The sequence below is a fragment of the Oncorhynchus clarkii genome, chromosome 29, assembly GCF_045791955.1.
Source record: "Oncorhynchus clarkii lewisi isolate Uvic-CL-2024 chromosome 29, UVic_Ocla_1.0, whole genome shotgun sequence".
Taxonomy (NCBI): Eukaryota; Metazoa; Chordata; class Actinopteri; order Salmoniformes; family Salmonidae; genus Oncorhynchus; species Oncorhynchus clarkii.
In genome coordinates this window covers 5,861,867-5,882,882 of record NC_092175.1, presented here as the reverse complement: position 1 = coordinate 5,882,882, position 21,016 = coordinate 5,861,867, and the positions used below count along the sequence as shown (strand labels likewise).

At 45.7% G+C, this 21,016-nt stretch overlaps 2 protein-coding genes across 2 annotated transcripts; one reads left to right on the top strand and one right to left on the bottom strand.

The window, feature by feature from the left end:
* The first annotated feature begins 392 nt into the window (after positions 1-392).
* Positions 393-3,861, top strand: LOC139388581 (vesicle-associated membrane protein 3-like). The gene is made up of 3 exons (XM_071135330.1): positions 393-531; positions 2,859-2,996; positions 3,313-3,861. The coding sequence occupies exons 1-3, from the start codon at positions 529-531 to the stop codon at positions 3,544-3,546; spliced, it is 375 nt and encodes a 124-aa protein (XP_070991431.1). The 5' UTR covers positions 393-528; the 3' UTR covers positions 3,547-3,861.
* A 13,338-nt stretch (positions 3,862-17,199) lies between these two features.
* Positions 17,200-18,924, bottom strand: LOC139388656 (ankyrin repeat domain-containing protein 34B-like). The gene has a single exon (XM_071135469.1). The coding sequence runs from the start codon at positions 18,922-18,924 to the stop codon at positions 17,200-17,202; it is 1,725 nt and encodes a 574-aa protein (XP_070991570.1).
* Positions 18,925-21,016: the final 2,092 nt, after the last annotated feature.

The window sequence follows — 21,016 nt, the reverse complement described above, 5'->3', positions numbered from 1 at the left end:
GTTTAGCAGATGTTATAGTGGATGGAGTGAAATGCTTATGTTACTAGCTCCCGACAATGCAGTAAAATGTCAAACAAGTACACAAATAATTCAATTCAAAAAATAATTTCAACAAATAGAAAACCATTTTTCATCAATAAACCTTGCCATTCAGACTATAAAGTGTAGGCTATATGCGATAGCATTTGACAGTAATATAATTGAATAACTTCATACAATAGAAAATAATAGAATGGATAAATTCATTTTCCCCGGAGGTTCTTTCAAGCTGCAATAGAACACTACCTATGAACGGTCAACCAGGGAGGGGTGTTTCCCTCCTCTTCCTTTAGTGACAAGGCATGCCACATATAAAAGATGTTGTCAAAATAATGTGCGGAACAGTTCACTATCACGAACGAGGCGTGGTGAGTAAGTCACGAAGGCCTGCATGATCCCTCCCGACTAGAATGCGATTTCTACTGGACTTTGCACTGACTTAAAGAGAGGTTTTTCATTCTCGGGATAACAATAAAATCGTGCAGAAACATGGTAAGCTATTAACATTACAACATTAATCAAAAAAGCAAAAGTGACAATGTTTTATGTGGCCTTCCAATTTATTGTAATTTTGAGTTTAACTTCAGGTGCGTGGGCTACTTAAACTTTCTCTTTGCCTTTGTTGACAGAATAATGTTCTGTGAAATTACATTTGAGATCAAAGAGGATGCATAGAGCCTAGTTTATATTTTGTGATAATATAGAACGTTTAGAAAACACCATTTACATGTGATAAATGCGTGTTTTAGGCTAAATGCTACTTTGACCATTCATCTGGGGGTGCATCTCAATAGTCTAAAGTGGGTTCCTCTCCTCACCCGTCCCTTCGCCAGTAGCCTAGTGAGTTCAAAGAACTCATCGGACAAGTAACAGGAAATTCCACATGCTATCTTTGGCTTTATCCTACATTTTAGTTTTCAGATATTATGCAGATGATGGAGAGGAGACGGACTGCGTAAGCCACTTTAGCTTATTAACACACACCCCAGCAAAAATATCCTAGGCTACCTGGAAGTTGTTGATGACACATTACCACACCACAAATGTAATCATAAGATTTACTTACTGTTAATTAAAAACAGACAACATATTGACGATAATATTAACTTGAGTTCAGAACTAACACAGTTCAATCAAATGTAGAATTGATTTTACAAATACAATATATTTGAAAGGGGTATTTTTTTATCCTAATATTTAGTTAAATAAAAACATAAATAAATACCACACCACGCATTATTTTGCTGTAGTAAAATACATTTATAAAAATTACAGCTGAAGGGCCTCCCGAGTGACTCGTTGGTCTAAGGCACTGCGTCGCAGTTCTTGAGGCGTCACTACAGACCCAGGTTCGTTCCCAGGCTGTGTCACAACCGGCCGTGACCATGAGTCCCATAGGGCGGTGCACAATTAACCCAGCATCGTCTGGGTTAGGGGAGGGTTTGGCCAGGGGGGGGCTTTACTTGGCTCATCATGCTCCAGCGACTCCTTGTGGCCTGCCGGGCCCCTGCAGTCGTCAGTTGAATGGAGTTTCCTCTGACACATTGGTGCGGCTGGCTTCCGGGTTAAGCTGGCGGGTGTTAAGGAGCGCGGCTTGGCAGGTCATGTTTCGGAGGACGCATGACTCGACCTTCGCCTCTCTGAGCCCGTTAGGGAGTTTCATCGGAGAGGAAAAGGTAAAACAAATAAAATTGTTTGAAAGAAATGATGACAGCTGACACACATGCACACTTTCACAGTCATCATATGCTAATACTACTCTGTTCTTTATTATTATTATTATCTATCCTGATGCCTAGTCACTTTACTCTGCCTTCATGTACATATCTACCCCAAATACCTTATTATTATCTATCCTGATGCCTAGTCACTTTACTCTGCCTTCATGTACATATCTACCTCAAATACATTGTACCCCTGCACATTGATCTGGTACTGGTATATAGCTTAATTCTTGTGTATTTTATTCCTTGTGCTACTGTTTTTGTTATTATTTGTTTTAAACTGCATCGTTGGAAAGGGCTCGTAAACAAGCATTTCACGGTAAAGTCTACACCCATTGTATTCGGGGCATGTGATAAATACAAATGGGATTTCTTTGGTTTACAGTTCTTCTTTTTTTTAGAGTGCAAAATTCCAACCTTGACCACTGTAATCTTTTTTGTCAGAAACAAAAAAGTAGGGTGAATTTGCCCTTATAGATGCTGATCTGAGGTCAGTTTCTTGCATTTCACTCACTAATGGTAAAGGTTAGGATCGAGGGAGGGGAAGCTGATCTTAGATCTGTACCTAGAGAAATTTCACCCTGGTGCGAAACTCACATTCTATCACTTCTTCTGGCTGTCAAAGAGGTTCTCTTAAATCACAAGGCACATTTAAACTATGTTAGCTATTCTATTCCAAGTGGTTACAGGTTTAGTGAGATGTTCAACGTTTCTGAGGATGATATCAATGTCTTGATTCAATTATGAGATTGTCCTGAAAAAAAGGGTGACAGTTACAAGCAGGAGGCATCATTATGTTTACAATAAACATGCTGTGGTGGTGCGGTAAATGCACTATCCAGTTCATATGTGCTTCAACCCAGTTCACATGACTTTTCAACACAAAATACACAGGATTGTTATGATGTTAAAAACATCGCAAGCGCTTGTGTCATACAGTTCTGTTAAATCGCAATGTTTTCAATATCATAACAATCCTGTGTATTTTGTGTTGAAAACTCATATGAACTGGGTTGAACATGGATAACACATATTGCACCACAAAATAGTTTTAAAAAATACAGTTTTATTTATTTCATGCTCCATCTCTCTCAGCCTGAGAATAACAACCAGCAGCGCCAGGTTCAGGAGGAGGCAGAGGAGGTGAAGGTCATCATGATGGACAACATGGAGAAGACTGAGGAACGCAAGGAGAAAGTGCAGGACCTTGACGAAAGGGCTGGGGAACTGAAGGTGAGACTGGGATTGCAAATTTGCTTTAGGCATACGCTTCCAATTCAGATAAATGTTTTAGGGTGAACTTTTTCACACAAAAGCTGTTCAGACCTCATTCTGGCCTGCCTGCCGCTAACCTGAGGTCCTTTTTTGCTGTTCAAGATAGACAGTGGTGTTACATTACATTGTAATGTACATTACATTATATTACATACATTACATTGTAAATTACATTACATTGTAAATTACATTACATTATATTACATACATTACATTGTGATAACAGTGTATTTTGACTTTGGTACTTGATTGGGTGGTTTGTTTGTTTGTTTAGAGCAAGTCCTTCCACAAGACCGCAATGAAGGTGCAGAAGCAGATGAAATGTGACAACGTCAAGGCCTCCTGGAAGCTCATTGCTGTTGTTGGAGCCATGGCCGCGATTATCATTATAGTTGCCATCATTATGTGGGTCAACAAAAAATCGAGCCCTGAAATCACACATGAAAGAGTCATTACCCCAATGCACGAAAATGGCATTACACCAACAACTAATGGGCCTGGGATGTAGGCTAAACCAGGACCAATATGGCTGAAGAGGAAACAAATAGGGGACACTAATCGAAAGATACTACTATCGGTCAAAAGTCCCCCCCCCCCCCCAAGAAAATTCTGGAGTTGATGCTTTACTTGTCCTCATACACCTATAGGATACTCCTACTTATGCATCAGGGAAGCGATAATGTGTTAGGTGCTCAAATAATCCCATTATTCAGAATATTGTTTATTATGTATTACTGGACTTATTGGGATACATTCTATTTATTTTTCTTTATTCAACAAGGCAAGTCAGTTAAAAACAAATTCTTATTTTCAATGACGGCCAAGGAACAGTGGGTTAACTGCCATGTTCAGGGGCAGAACGACCGATTTTTACCTTGTCAGCTCGGGGATTTGATCTTGCAGCCTTTCGGTTACTAGTCCAACTCGCTAACTGCTAGGCTACCTGCCACCCTACAATTAAGGTTAACCTGAATAACCTCACATATTCAATGGTACAATTCATTTACCAAACAGTTATGTCCAGACATAAATGTGTTTTAAGATATTGGCTATTATTTTTACTGGAGGTACACACCATTTTCTCTCGGTCATTCTTGAAGATTCCTTATCGGCTAGTTGATAGATGTCGCGTGTTGACAAAACAAACAAGAATTGCCATATATTAACATGCAACACAATTCTCTTAAAAAGAGACTAAAGTCCTCATGTAACGGTTTTCTTGATGCGAAGGAGAGTCGGACCAAAATGCAGCGTGTAGATTGCGATCCATGTTTAATAACCAAACGTAAAACACGAATCAATACAAACACTACAAAATAAAGAACGTAATGAAAACCTAAACAGCCCTATCTGGTGAAAACACATAGACAGGAACAATCACCCACGACAAACTCAAAGAATATGGCTGCCTAAATATGGTTCCCAATCAGAGACAACGATAAACACCTGCCTCTGATTGAGAACCACTTCAGACAGCCATAGACTTAGCTAGAACACCCCACTAGCTACAATCCCCATAAATACACACCACATACAAAAACCCATGCCACACCCTGGCCTGACCAAATAAATAAAGATAAACACAAAATACTTTGACCAGGGTGTGACAGAACCCCCCCCCTAAGGTGCGGACTCCCGAACGCACCTCAAAACAATAGGGAGGGTCCGGGTGGGCGTCTGTCCATGGTGGCGGCTCCGGCGCGGGACGTGGACCCCACTCAATCAATGTCTTAGTCCCTTCTCCTCGCGTCCCTGGATAGTCCACCCTCGCCGCCGACCATGGCCTAGTAGTCCTCACCCAGAACCCCACTGGACTGAGGAGCAGATCGGGACTGAGGGGCAGCTCGGGACTGAGGCAGCTCGGGACTGAGGGGAAGCTCAGGAGTGAGAGGAAGCTCAGGAGTGAGAGGAAGCTCAGGCAGGTTGATGAATCTACCTGGCTGGCTGGTGGTTTCGGCAGATCCTGGCCGACTGGCAGATCTGGAAGAGTCTGGCCGACTGGCAGATCTGGAAGAGTCTGGCCGACTGGCAGATCTGGAAGAGTCTGGCCGACTGGCAGATCTGGAAGAGTCTGGCCGACTGGCAGATCTGGAAGAGTCTGGCCGACTGGCAGATCTGGAAGAGTCTGGCCGACTGGCAGATCTGGAAGAGTCTGGTCGACTGGCAGATCTGGAAGAGTCTGGTCGACTGGCAGATCTGGAAGAGTCTGGTCGACTGGCAGCTCTGGAAGAGTCTGGTCGACTGGCAGCTCTGGAAGAGTCTGGTCGACTGGCAGCTCTGGAAGAGTCTGGTCGACTGGCAGCTCTGGAAGAGTCTGGTCGACTGGCAGCTCTGGAAGAGTCTGGTCGACTGGCAGCTCTGGAAGAGTCTGGTCGACTGGCAGCTCTGGAAGAGTCTGGTCGACTGGCAGCTCTGGCTGCTCCATGCTGACTGGCTGCTCCATGATGACTGGTAGCTCTGGCTGCTCCATGCTGACTGGCTGCTCCATGCTGACTGGCAGCTCTGGCTGCTCCATGCTGACTGGCTGCTCCATGCTGACTGGCAGCTCTGGCTGCTCCATGCTGACTGGCTGCTCTGGCTGCTCCATGCTGACTGGCTGCTCTGGCTGCTCCATGCTGACTGGCTGCTCCATGCTGACTGGCTGCTCCATGCTGACTGGCGGCCCTGGCTGCTCCATGCTGACTGGCGGCCCTGGCTGCTCCATGCTGACTGGCGGCCCTGGCTGCTCCATGCTGACTGGCGGCCCTGGCTGCTCCATGCTAACTGGCAGCTCTGGCGGCTCCTTGCAGACTGGCAGCTCTGGCGGCTCCTTGCAGACTGGCAGCTTTGGCGGCATCCTGCAGACAGGCAGCTCTGGCGGCTCCTTGCAGACTGGCAGCTCCATGCAGACTGGCAGCTCTATGCAGACTGGCAGCTCCATGCAGACTGGCAGCTCCTTGCAGACTGGCAGCTCCTTGCTAACTGGCAGCTCCTTGCTAACTGGCAGCTCTAAGCTAACTGGCAGCTCTATGCTAACTGGCAGCTCTATGCTAACTGGCAGTTCTGAACAGGCGGGAGACTCCGGCAGCGCTGTAGAGGCGGAAAGCTCTGACAGCGCTAAACAGGCGGGAGACTCCGACAGCGCTGGAGAGGAGGAGGGCTCCGACAGCGCTGGACAGGCGAGGCGCACTGTAGGCCTGATGCGTGGTGCTGGCACTGGTGGTACTGGGCCGAGGACACGCACAGGAAGCCTGGTGCGGGGAGCTGCTACCGGAGGGCTGGGGTGTGGAGGTGGCACAGGATGGGTTAGACCGTGAAGGCGTACTGGAGATCTTGAGAGCGGTGCTGGCACAGGACGTGCAAGGCTAGGGAGGTGCACAGGAGGCCTGGTACGTGAGACTGGCACCATCTTCACCAGCCGACTAACACGCACCTCAGGACGAGTATGGAGCGCTGACCCAGGTGCCATCAAATCCCCGACACGCTCCGTCGGGCGAATTCCATGTTTAAAACACCAACACAGCAACTCCCTCATTTCTCTCTCCTCCAATTTCCCCATTAACTCCTTCACAGTCTCTGTTTCGCTCACCTCCAACACCGGCTCTGGTCTCCTCCTTGGCTCCTCACGATAAACAGGGAGAGTTGGCTCAGGTCTGGCTCCTGACTCTGCCACACTCTCCCTGAGCCCCCCCCCAAGAAATTTTTGGGGCTGACTATGGGGCCTCCGTCCGCGCCGCCTTGCTTGCTTCGCAAACTCCATTCTCCTATATCCTTCCGCGCACTGCTCCATCGAATCCCAGGCGGGCTCCGGCACTCTCCCTGGGTCGACCGCCCACCTGTCTATCTCCTCCCAAGAAGTATAGTCCATACTGTACTCCACTTTGGGCTGTTCTTGCCTGTTGACACGCTGCTTGGTCCCTTTGTGGTGGGTGATTCTGTAACGGTTTTCTTGATGCGAAGGAGAGTCGGACCAAAATGCAGCGTGTAGATTGCGATCCATGTTTAATAACCAAACGTAAAACACGAATCAATACAAACACTACAAAATAAAGAACGTAATGAAAACCTAAACAGCCCTATCTGGTGAAAACACATAGACAGGAACAATCACCCACGACAAACTCAAAGAATATGGCTGCCTAAATATGGTTCCCAATCAGAGACAACGATAAACACCTGCCTCTGATTGAGAACCACTTCAGACAGCCATAGACTTAGCTAGAACACCCCACTAGCTACAATCCCCATAAATACACACCACATACAAAAACCCATGCCACACCCTGGCCTGACCAAATAAATAAAGATAAACACAAAATACTTTGACCAGGGTGTGACACCTCATAATAATGCATTTTTAAAAATTTTACATTTGATTCATAGTCACATTAAATAATTGACAACAGCAATAATACATTTTTTTATGCTGTAAGCTATGGAGTTGTCACCCTTTTATGTCACTTTTAAAACAGTCGGCAGGAACTCCCCAATAGACAGCTGTCTTGTTCTTTGAACAGATTAATGGAGTATAATAAAACACTTATTGATTTCATCTTGCATTTTAATCAAGTAAATTACAGTTGATCAGAAAATGTACATGAACCCTGATTGCTCAAGATTTCAGTGGAAATATGTTATTTTGACATTTTTACAAAATAATTAAAAATGAAAAGCTGAAATGTCTTGAGTCAATAAGTATTCAACACCTTAATTATTTATATTTATTATAGATTCCCATTAGTTGCTGCCAAGGCAGCAGCTACTCTTCCTGGGGTCTGGCAAAATGAAGGCAGTAATACAATTTTAAAAACATTACAATACATTCATTACGGAATTCATAACACATTAAGTGTGTGCCGTCAGACCCATACTCCACCAACACATATCTACAACACAAAATGCATGTGTGTATAGTGTGTATGTTATCATATGTGTATGCATGTGTCTGTGCCTATGTTTGTGTTGCTTCACAGTCCCCACTGTTCCATAAGATGTATTTTTTTATCTGTGTTTTAAATCTGATTCTACTGCTTGCATCAGTTACCTGATGTGGAATAGCTCTATGTAGTCATGGCTCTTATGTAGTACTGTAGTCTGTTCTGGACATGGGGACTGTGCATAGACCTCTGGTGGCATGTCTTGTGGGGTATGTATGGGTGTCTGAGCTGTGTGCAAGTTGTTTATACAGACGGCTCGGTGCTTTCAACACGTCAATACCTCTCACAAATACAAGTAGTGATGAAGTCAATCTCTCCTCTACTTTAATGCTCTCTGTGTACATCCAAGGGCCAGCCATGCTGCCCTGTTCTGAGCCAATTGCAATTTGGCAAAGTCCCTCTTTGTCCCTCACAAAGTCCCTCTTTGTCCCTCACAAAGTCCCTCTTTGTCCCTCACAAAGTCCCTCTTTGTCCCTCACAAAGTCCCTCTTTGTCCCTCACAAAGTCCCTCTTTGTGGCACCTGACCACACAATTGAACAGTGGTCCAGGTGCGACAAAACTAGAGCCTCTAGGACCTGCCTTGTTGATAGTGCTGTTAAGATGGTAGATCAGCGCTTTATTCACTACAGACTTTTCCCATCTTAGCTACTGTTGTATCAATATGACAATTTTCAATCCAGGGTTACTCCAGCAGTTTAGTCTCCTCAACTTGCTCAATTTCCACAATATTTATTACAAGATTCAGTTGAGGTTTAGGGTTTAGTGAATGATTTGTCCCAAATACAATGCTTTTAGTGTTAGAAATATTTAGGACTAACTTATTCCTTGCCACCCACTCTGAAACTAACTGCAGCTCTTTGTTAAGTGTTGCAGTCATTTCAGTTGCTGTGGTAACTGACGTGTATAGTGTTGAGCCATCCGCATACATAGACACACTGGTTTGAAGAGGGCACGCCAAAACCTATTCCCCTCAGGAGACTGAAAAGATTTGGCATGGGTCCTCAAATCCTCAAAAGGTTCTACAGCTGCACCATCAAGAGCAGTTCAGACCGCTCTAATGATGTGCTGACTTGTTGTCCCACTGAGTTTGGAGATTCCTGGGTATTTCGAGTAGTAATCCACACATAGTACTTATTCTGTGTCGCTGTAATGGAGGAGGTCCACTCCAACTTTGGCCCAAGCTCTCTCTAGGACTGGAAGAGACATGAGCGGCTCTCTTTGGTTGTTGTTTTTGTGTTTGTAGCAGACTGCACATTTTGGCCACAACAGAACATTGCTTGCTCGCTCCTTACATTTTACAATTCCCATGTGTGCTTTGTGGATTTTTTCTTCTCAAATTTTCTGAGGAGTGACAAGTTGTCAGACTCGTGTCTGGCCATCCTTTTTTAACTGTTACTGTGACCAGTCTTAACTCTTCATCTTCTGCTGTTGAAGTTTTGAATTGCTGCACTTTCTCTTCTGAAACAGGAAGTTGATGAGCGATGTAGTTTACATCCAGCTCACCATCCAGCAATTTCACTCTCTGTTCCTTCAGGTATGCCCAGCTCAGCTCAGTGCAGCGATGTGTTTCTCGTTTCCTGGTTTGTATGTCACATGTAGACTATCTCTGTCGTCTCATCACCATTCTCTGCAGTCTGGCTGATGCTTTCTGGAGCAACTTCTTGAAGATCGTTTCCAAAGGCTTGTGGTCTGACGCCACCCGGATCTGTTTTCCATACAGGTATTAATGAAACTTCCCGCAGCCGTACTCTATTGCCAGTAGCTGTTTTTCAATTTGTTTTTCAAATCTCTTTTGACAGCCTGTGAGGGATCTTGGCCCGCATACGAATGGCTGACCATCGTGCAGGATCACAGCTCCCAAGCCTTCGGAGCTTGTATCCCCAGATAGTGTCACAGTTTTTCCCCATGTCATAGTACTTTTAACACTGGAACCTTGCTGACAAGTGCTTTCAAGCGTTTGAAGCTCTGTTCCTGTGAAGACTCCTAGTGCCACTGAATGACTCCTTCCAGCAGTTGTCTCAGTGGTGTGCTGACATCTGAGAGATTTGCGATGAACTTTGCGAGATACTGCAAAATTTCCCATGAACCTCTGAAGCGCTGCTTTGTCCTCTGCCTCTGGCATTTATTGTATTGCTCAGACAAGAATGTCATCCATGGTGTTGACGACACCTTCCAGACCTTCCAGACCATCCAGATGCTTGGCGAGGCACCTCCGGAGCACCTCCGGAGCAGACGCAAATTCCGAACGGTAGTCTCTTGATTGAATACCTCCCAAATGGCGTATTGAGCGTGCCAAGTCGGGAGCTCTCTTCATGTAGTTGGATGTGCCAGAATCCTTGGTTTGCATCAACTACTGAAAACACCTTGGCGTTGGGCATTTCAGCAACTACCTCTTCAAATGGTACATAAAGGATAATGTTCTCTCTTGATGGCTTTGTTCTGATCCTGTGAGTCCATGCATACCCATATTTTTTTGGGGCATCACTATTGTCACAAAGCTGTTTACCCATTCAGTAGGCTCGGTTTGCCTGACGATGACATCCATTGGTTTCCATGCGGTTCAGTTTCTTTTGAAGTTTTTATTTTAGTGCTACAGGCACTTTTCTGGGTGAGTGAACCCCTGGTGTGACTTCTGGGTCTATTAATGTATGATGAACTCCTGGAACACATCCAAGTCACTCAAAAGATCAATCTCTGTCCTTTGTTCTAGCTTGAATATTCTCTATACTAAGCCCATTTGTAGGCAAGCTGATCTTCCAAGTATTGCAGGTGCATGTTGTTCTATCACTTGAAATTCCAGTTCAAACACTCTCTTTGCATCAACATTTGAGCGTTTTCTTGCTTTTTGGCTCCATCTGGCGGCCAGAATACGTCATTAGCGTGCAGTTGGGTTTTTGCATGGAATCGCCCTTCCCTTTCACTTTCAGCGTTTTCAAGTCTCTCACCGACAAGACGTTACACACAGCTCCTGTATCCAATTTAACAGTCATTTTTGGCTGTTTATTTTCAGTGTTTCTGTCCACTGCTCTTTCTCAGTATTTTTCTCATTGACATTCACTAGCTAAACTACACATTGTCCTTCACTCTGTTTCACTTCAGTTGACATACAGCAAGTAGCTGATACGCACTAGCTCAGCATCGGGATTAAAAACTCTAGTTTAGTTTCATGGAAAGTCAAAAAGCAGTAAACTAGCCGTAAACCTACTGCCATCTTTGACCTGCTGCCATGTTTTGAGAGAAAAGTTGCGCTGTTCAGTGCAGCTGCATGGATGTGCTCTCAGCCGTACCTCAGTGCTCTCAGCCAGTAGGGCAAATAGCCTTCACATCATATCTGAGCTACATGCATGGTCTTAAAACCAGCCTGATAATCCACTAAACTGCATAAATTAATAATTTTTAGTAGCCTATTTTAGTGTTGGTGTTGAGCTAGGGTATGGTGACTGCATTTAGAGAGTTGGGCCAATGAACTAACATGACAATTCAACATTCTATGGCAGCCATGTTAGCTCTCCATTAACATTACATGGGGAATATTAAAACAAATGATATAAAACTGAATATGATATAAAATTATACAAAAATGATATAAAATGATATAAAACTGAATGATCATTATGTTGCATTTACATGACACTACAACATTATATGGCAGTCTTGAGGTATTGCTCGCCTCAGGTAGAGTACCTTATGATAAGCTGTAGACCACACTATCTACCAAGAGAGTTCTCATCAATATTATTTACCACCACAGACCAATGCTGGCACTAAGACCGCACTCAACCAACTCTATAAGGCCATAAGCAAACAAGAAAATGCTCATCCAGAACGGCTCTCCTAGTGGCCGGGGACTTTAATGCAGGCAAACTTAAATCAGTTTTACCTCATTTTTACCAGCAAGCCACATGTGCAAACAGAGGGAAAAAACTCGAGACCACCTTTACTCCACACACAGAGATGCATATAAAGTTCTCCCCCACCCTCCATTGGGCAAATCTGACCATAATTCTATCTTCCTGATTCCTACTTAAAAGCAAAAACTAAAGCAGGAAGTACCAGTGACTCACTCAATATGGAGGTGGTCAGATGAACCGTCATGCTACGCTACAGGACTGTTATGCTAGCACAGACTATGTTCCGGGATTCATCCAATGGCATTGAGGAGTATACCACCTCAGTCATCGGCTTCATCAATGAGTGCATCGACGATGTCGTCCCCACAGTGACCGCACATATCCCAACCAGAAGGCATGGATTACAGGCAACATCCGCATCGAGCTAAAGTCTAGAGCTGCTGCTTTCAAGGAGCGGCACACTAATCTGGACTCATAAGAAATCTTATAAGAATTCTATGACCTCAGACGAAACAATAAACAAGCAAAGCGTCAATACAGGATTAAGATTGAATCCTACTACACCGGCTCTGACGCTCGTCAGATGTGGCATGGCTTGAAAACTATTACGGACTACAAAGGGAAATCCAGACACGAGCTGCCCAGTGACGCGAGCCTACTGCTTCAAGGCAAGCAACACTGAAGCATGCACAAGAGCACCAGCTGTTCTGGATGACTGTGTGATAGCCGATGTGAGTAAGACCTTTAAACAGGTCAACATTCACAAAGCCGCGGGGCCAGACGAATTACCAGGACGTGTACTCAAAGCATGCGCTGACCAACTGGCAAGTGTCTTCACTGACATGTTCAACCTCTCCCTGACCAAGTATGTTTGAGTTTGAGTTTATTTTTATTTTTACAGGGACAGTGCACATTAATCAACGTTTCAGTAAAAGTGCCGGTTTTAGCCAGCCGGCTAATTTTCAACCGCAGTCCCTGGGCAGGTTATTAAAAACAATTACAATATAGACAATAGCAGCATAGAACAAGCAAGACATAGCATACAGAGCAACATAGGACAAGCAAGACGTAGCATACAGACAGAGCAACATAAAACAAAAAGCAGCAAGACAAAATTCATAAAAGCAACTAAATGTTTCCACACCTCACAAGCTACAGACAACAGACAACATGGAAAGCGGCAACACACAGCTAGGGACCATGTTCACAAATCTGATTGACCTTTAGCCATGTCTTCAAGCATTTTGTGAAAGTGTGATATGTGGTGCAGTTATGTGTGTCTGATGGCAGTGTATTCCAGACATGGGAAGCTCTCACAGAGAATGCAGATTTACTAAAGGTGCTTTTCCTTAGGGGAACTATACAGTCACCTCTCATGGCAGACCTTGTGGATCTGCTGCCATATGTCTGGGTTTTCTGTTTAACAAAAATATTGAGTGGAGGGGGAGCCAGGCCATTAAGGATCTTGAATACAAGACATGCGTCGGTGTATTGCACAAGATTTTCCCAACTCAAGAGCTCATGCTTTCTAAGAATGTGACAATGATGATGGCTATTGGGCTTCCTATCAAGCACTTTGAGAGCCTGTTTGTAGACAGACTGAATAGGTTTTAATGTTGTACAGCAAGCTTGGGCCCAACTAGTCAAGCAGTATGTTAAGTGGGGGAGTATCATAGTTTTGAAGTACAGTTTTGCTACCTCTGTAGTCAAACAATTTCGTATAAATCGGAAATTAATATTATGTATTACCTACATGTTTCAAGCAGACCACCATAGTCCAAGAAAGCCAAGGGAACCTGCCTAAATGATTACCGCCCCGTAAGCACTCACGTCTGTAGCCATGAAGTGCTTTGAAAGGCTAGTCATGGCTCACATCAACAGCATCCTCCTGGATACCCTAGACCCACTTCAATTCACATACCGCCCCAACAGATCCACAAATGACGCAATCTCAATCACACTCCACACTGCCCTTTCCCACCTGGACAAAGGGAACACTGGTCTCTCTTGGAAAAGAGAAAAAACCTGTATAAATAAAGGTAAAATAAAATTACAAATAAAAAATGTGAGCATGCTGTTCATTGACTACAGCTCAGCGTTCAACACCATAGTGCCCACGAAGCTCATTACTAAGCTAAGGACCCTGGGACTAAACACCTCCCTCTCAACACAGGGGCCCCTCAGGGGTGTGTACTTAGTCCACTCCTGTACTCCCTGTTCACCCACGACTGCGTGGCCCAACACAACTCCAACACCATCATTAAGTTTGCTGACGACGCAACAGTGGTAGGCCTGATCGCCGACAACAATGAGACAGCCTATTGGGAGAAGGTCAGAGAACTGGCAGTGTGGTGCCAGGACAACAACCTCTCCCTCAATGTGAGCAAGACAAAGGAGCTGATCAAGGACTACAGGAAAAGGCGGGCCGAACAGGCCCCCATTAACATCGACAGGGCTGTAGTGAAGCAGGTCAAGTTTCAAGTTCCTTGGTGTCCACATCACCAACGAACTATCATGGTACAAACACACCAAGACAGTTGTGAAGAGGGCACGACAAAACCTTTTCCCCTCAGGAGACTGAAAAGATTTGGCATGGGTCCACAGATCCTCAAAAAGTTCTACAGCTGCACCATTGAGAGCATCCTGACCGGCGGTGTCAGAGGAAAGCCTATAAAATTGTCAGAGACTCCAGTCACCCAAGTCAAGCGGTACCGGAGTGCCAAGTCTAGGACCAAAAGGCTCATTAACAGCTTCTACCCCAAAGCCATAAGACTGCTGAACCTTTAATCAAATGGCCACTGGACTATTACATTGCCCCTTCTCCTCAATTTGTTTTGTACACTGTTGCTACTCGATGTTTATTATCTATGCATAGTCACTTCACCCCTACTTCAATTACCGCAACTAACCTGTCTTTCCGCACATTGACTCGGTACCGGTACCCCCTGTATATAGCCTCATTATTGTTATTTTATTGTGTTGTTTTATTATTTTTTACTCTAGTTTATTTGGTAAATATTTTCTAAACTCTTCTTGAACTACACTGTTGGTTCAGGGCTTGTAAGTAAGCATTTCACGGTAAGATCTACGCTTGTTGTATTTGGTGCATGTGACAAATAAAGTTTGATTTAATTTGGCAGCATTGTTAGCTATTCATTAACATTGCAGTTAGAATTAGAACATTTTTCTAATTCTAAAAGTTGGCCTAACTCTTAAGTATATGGCTCTGGAACACGGTAGCTACTTTGGTGGGCAAAAAGCGCTTTCTCAATAAAATTTGAGGTTATACTTTACACTACAGTGCCCCTCAAGCAGTGGAGGCTGGTGGGAGGAGCTATAGGAGGACAGGCTTATTGTAATGGCTGGAAGTGAATCATTGGAAGAAAAAGTGGTTTCCATATGTTTGAGCCATTTGATACCGTTCCATTCATTCCATTCCAGTGAGCCTATCATACTGTAGCAGCTCCCACCAGCCTCCACTGCCCTCAAGTATTGTAATTTCTGATTGTTACGCTGTACTTACCATGTACTTTAGATTAGAGTCAGGGCTCCCTCAGCGGGTTCGGTAACAAGGTTTGGTAACAACCGGATGGATCCGGTTTTCAGGGGAAATGGAAAGAGAGCCTGTGACGCGACTTCCACTTCAGGACGTTATCAAGGCGACACTCAACCTTAACTCCTCCTCCACATTTACTGGATTGGTTGAACAGTGCAGAAGAGAACCTCCCGACAGTTCTTTTTTCTCTCACCAGGACCAGAAATAAATAAACAGGGCTCAGGCGTTCCGTGATTGGTCATAATATTTCACCATCTATCATTACATCATTTGTTTTTAAAACGGTCTTTAATTCATCACTTGCAACATACATTACATGTAAACATAATGGTACTTATAGAACCAGGGTGACAGTCCACTGGAATCTACGCACAAGGCTGGACATTGCTACAGTCTCTCCCTGGCAGGTTGGTTTAGCACAGGATTCCTCAAATCAGTCCTGGGACCCACTACAAACAGGTCCTCATATTAATCAGCTACTCCCATTAACAAGACTCAGTAGGATGGTGACAAGGTAGGTATTTGAAATGTTCTCACTCTTTAGGATGTGTCATGTGTCAAGTTTTATTTTTTTATATACAGTGCATTCATAAAGTATTCAGACCCCTTGACTTTTTCCACATTTTGTTATGTTATAGTCTTATTCTGAAATGGATATAATTGTCCCCCCCCCTGTCATCAATCTACATACAATACCCCATAATAACAAAGCAAAAAATCTAAAATATCTCACTTAAGTAAGTATTTAGACCCTTTACTCAGTACTTTGCTGAAGCACCTTTGGCAGCAATTACAGCCTCAAGTCTTCTTGTGTATGACACTACAAGCTTAGCACACCTGTATTTGGGGAGTTTCTCCCATTCTCTGCAGATCCTATCAAGCTCTGTCAGGTAGGATGGGGAGCATCGCTGCACAGGTATTTTCAGGTCTCCAGAGATGTTCGATTGGAGAGAGTTTGTGCTCTGGCTGGGCCACTGAAGGACATTCATAGACTCCTGCGTTGTCTTGGCTGTGTGCTTAGGGTCATTGTCCTGTTGGAAGGTGAACCTTCGCCCCAGTCTGAGTGCTCTGGAGCAGGTTCTCTCTCTGTACTTCACTCCGTTTATCTTTCCCTCGATCCTAACTAGTCTCTCAGTCCCTGCCGCTGAAAAACATCCCCACAGCATGATGCTGCCACCACCATGCTTCACCGTAGGAATGGTATTGGCAAGGTGATGAATGGTGCCTGGTTTCCTCCAGACGTGACGCTTGGCATTCAGGCCAAAGAGTTTAATCTTGGTTTCATCAGACCAGAGACTCTTGTTTCTCATGGTCTGAGAGTACTTTAAGTGCCTTTTGGCAAACTCCAAGCAGGCTGTGGTGTGCATTTTGCTGAGGAGTGGCTTCGTTTGGCCAGTCGACCATAAAGGCCTGATTGGTGGAGAGCTGCAGAGATAGTTGTCCTTCTGGAAGGTTCTCCCATCTCCAGAGAGGAACTCTGGAGCTCTGTCAGAGTGACCATCGGGTTCTTGGTGACCTTGGTTTTTGCTCTGACATCCACTGTCAACAAAATAAAGTATTTCTGTTTTTTATTTTTAATAAATGTGCAAACAGTATTGTGTGTAGATTGATGGGAGACAAATGTAATTTAATCATTTTAGAATAAGGCTGTACGTAACAAAATGTGAAAAATATTAAAGGATCTGAATATTTTCAGAATGCACTGTAGGTGTTTTTCAATGCCTTTAAGTTAGCAGATATAGGCTCCACTCATGTGTCCCCAGGATCAATATCGAGAAACTGGTTTATCAGACACTGCTGGATCTCAGTGGCCAAACATCCCATCAAAGTCTCCCAGCTACTTGATCTGCTCTGTCTGTATGGAGTGTCTCCTCAGCAGCATCCTCCTGGTCCTCAGGTCTCTGGGGAGGCCGGATGGAGCTGAGGGGAGGAGGGGCCTCAGGCCTGCTACCTCCCGGCAGACAGCTCTACTGCTGGGACTGCTGCCCAGGACACATGGGCTGGGGTTGGCGACTCCAACGATGTGAGGGATGGGGGTGTGGTGGTGAGAGTTCAGGGGCGGCAGGCACCCTGGGCGGGTCTGGGAGATGTGGCCCAGGAGGAGGGCCCCTGAGCCCTGACGCTCCAGCCCAGAGAGGGCTCTCTTGGTCAGGTTTGGGGCCACCAGTGATTCCCTGGAGGTCAGAAGGGTGGAGGAGCGGGAAGTGGCCTGTCTCCTGCTATCCAGCGGGGTTCGGCCCTCCTCGGGGAAGCCCCCGGTAGGCACAGCCAGCTGGGGGTCAGAGTTGTAGTGGTCGGCACCCAGGTGGCGTCTCTGTATGATGCTGCGCAGGCTGGACATAGGAAGGGGGAGGGGGCAGCCGCGGAGTCTGGTACCAGTGGAGAAAGTTGGGAAAGGGGGACCTTGGCCTGTGCCGATGCTGTATGAGTGGAGGTTTGGGTTGGAGGCAGAGTGTGGCGAAGAGAGGCCGGCAAAGGACAACTTACGCACCAACAGCCCCTCTTCCTCCTCCCTCTGATCCCTTTCACCTACCTCTTCCTCATTCAACCTCCCCTCAGACTTGCTAAAGCTAATAACATTAGAAGTGTTGTTATCCAGGTCAGTACTGCAGTTGTACCAGATAGGGGCGCTGTTGTCGTAGTTGTTCCAGCCCAACCTGCTGGTCATGAGGGAGAGTTCCTCCTCTGGGCTGATGTCTGGGAGGTCATCTGAGGACAAGGGAGAAGCGTCAGGTTGCATGGCCAGTAGAGAGGCAGGAATCCTCAGCCAGGGCTCTGAGTTCAGCCTCTGGAGGGGCTGCATCAGCCTTTCCACCCTGCTCTGCTCCAGAACGGGAGCATGTGACTGGGGGTCAGGCTGGGAGCTGACTGTCTCACACCCAGAACACTGGTCTTCCTTAAAGTTAAAGACTTGGTGAGGAGGATGAGAGGAGGAGGAGGTGCACTGAGGGGAGGTGAGGAGCTGGATCTCAGAGGGTGAGGCGCAAGGAGGAGCAGCCGTCAGGTGCAGCCCTCCCCCCTGGTCGAGGGGGGTGAGAGGGGGCACATTGAGGTACTGTTTGGTCCTGGACGTCCCACAGGGGAGTGTGTTGGTGGTAATGATGATCACTTCCTTCCCTCGGGCCTTGCAGGTGTCCAGCAGCACCTTCAGAGCCTCCTTGTCGCCGGCCATGACCGAGTGGACCAGCGCTGAGCTCCCAGAATGGTCCTCCAGGCCCGGGTCCGCTCCACTGGCCAGGAGCAGGGACACCACCCCGGCCCCAGCCTTCTCCAGGCAGGCATGCATCAGGGCTGAGCGGCCCGCCTTGTCCTGGATGTTGGGGTCGGCTCCGCTCTCCAGCAGGTACTGGACCATGCGGGTGCGGCTGGCGCTCTGCCGGTCGGCGTGCCGCGTCTTACAGGCCACCATCAAGGCCGTCTGGCCACGCCCGTCGCTCTCATTGATGTAGGCTCCACCCTCCAAAAGGAGACGTGTAAGGCGCAGGCGGCAGAGGAACACGGCCTGGAGGAGGGGGTTTCCCGGCTCGGGAGGGTCCCCTGTCACACCTTCCTCCCCCTCCATGATCTCTCGCTCTCTGGCTTGGGGAGTCAACCTGCACAGGTAGGTCTGGATCTCAGACACTCAGACAGAGCAGTGGTCTGTGGAGATGAGAGAGAAGGAATGGTCTGTTTGGTTTCATTAGAGTTTACATCACCTATCCTTGGTTCTGGGTGCAACAGCCATGATTCAACTGATTTAGGTCTTTCGGTTGATTGGTCATTAAGTGAGGTGGGAGAAAAGGGAAGAAGACAGGCATCAGATCATGTAAACATCAACAGCGCTGGAAAACATACTTACCAAACAAAAAAATAGACAGTGTTATGAGTGCAACATGTCTCCCACTGGGCAAAAACTGGTTGAATCAACATTGTTTCCACGTCATTTCAACAAAATAATGAAACGTGATGACGTTGAATCAACGTTGAAAACCGATTGGATTTGTCAAAAGTCATCGTCTTTTTTTTTGACCCAACTTTTAACTTAAATACAATGACATTTTTTGTTGATCTCAAATTGAATTCACATTAGTTGACAACTCAACCAAAACGAATGAAAACTAGACGAAATTACATCTGTGCCCATTGGTTATGTATCCAAATCATTCAAGTCTTTAACCACAATCCAAAACCTCCCAATGTATTAGCTGCTCATGTCAGAACAGTTTACTGTTTAAAACCCCAGATGGACAAGATGTGGAGGCCTTGGGCTAATTGTCTTCCAACCTGGACAGAAAGGATCCTTTGAAGCGACAGCTTCTTTTCATGGGGAGCCTATTCAGCTCTGCGCCCGTCCTCTCCAGCCTCAGCCAGAGGCAGCTGGTTTCTATAGGCCATTGTGCTACTCGTCCTTGCCTTTTCTGAGGGTCTGAAGGATGGCAGTGAGACATGTTTTTAGAGGGAGAAAACTGTGCATTGTGGGAGAACCTTCATTTAAACTGAAAATAAATAAGTAGATGATTCTGTTTGTTTTTTTTAAGGAAAAAACTACCAATTAAGTTCGGCATGAATGAGAGGTTGATGAGGGGATAGATATGGATAATTTAGTTATTGTTTTATGATATTGACATTCCAAAATATGTGGGTGTCTGTGTGTGTCTCTTGTCATTACTTCTCTCTCGCTCTCTCTGGCCATGAGTCTGTGCAGGCCATAGAGAAGTGGTAATCACTATTTCCTATGCAGAATCGATGACAAGCAGCATGGAGGAGACTCAGGCACAGTGTCGTGTGTGGGCGTCAGGAGAGGAGAGGAGGGGAAGGCACCTTCGTCTCATTTCTGGGCACACAGAGATGTGATTCACACAGTGTACAAAACATTAGGAACACCTGCTCGTTCCGTTTCCGTATAGATGAAGGGGAGGAGACAGGGAGGAGACAGACTTGAGACATGGATTGTTTATGTGTGCCATTCAGAGGGTGAATGGGCAAGACAAAATATTTAAATGCCTTTGAACGGGGTATGGTAGGTGCCAGGCGCAAGGTCTGAGTGTGTGAAGACCTGCAACACTACTGGGGTTTTCAAGCTTAACAGTTTCACATGTGTATCAAGAATGGTCCATCAATCAAAGGACATCCAGCCAACTTGACAACTGTGGGAAGCATTGGAGTCAACGTGGGCCAGCATCCCTGTGGAACGCTTTCTGCACCTTGTAGTCCGTGTACCAACCAATTTAGGCTGTTCTGAGGGCAAAAAGGGGTGCCCTCACCCCTTTTAGGATGCTGTTCCTCATGTTTTTGACACTCTGTGTACAGTGGCTGCGGAAAGTATTCAAACCCCTTGACTTTTTCCACATTTTGTTTTGTTGTTATTCTAAAATTGAGGAAATATTTTTTTCCTCAACAATCTATACACAACACCCCATAATGACAAAACGAAAAAACAGGTTTAGGAATTGGTACCCTTCCCCAGAAATACAGAAACAGAAATACCTTATTTACGGACATTTTCAGACCCTTTGCTATTGGGTATCGAAATTGAGCTCCAGTGCATCCTGATTCCATTGATCATCCTGGAGATGTTTCTATAACTTGGAGTCCACCTGTGGTAAATTTAATTGATTGGAAAGGCACACACCTGTCTATATAAGGTCCCACAATTGACAGTGCATATCAGAGCA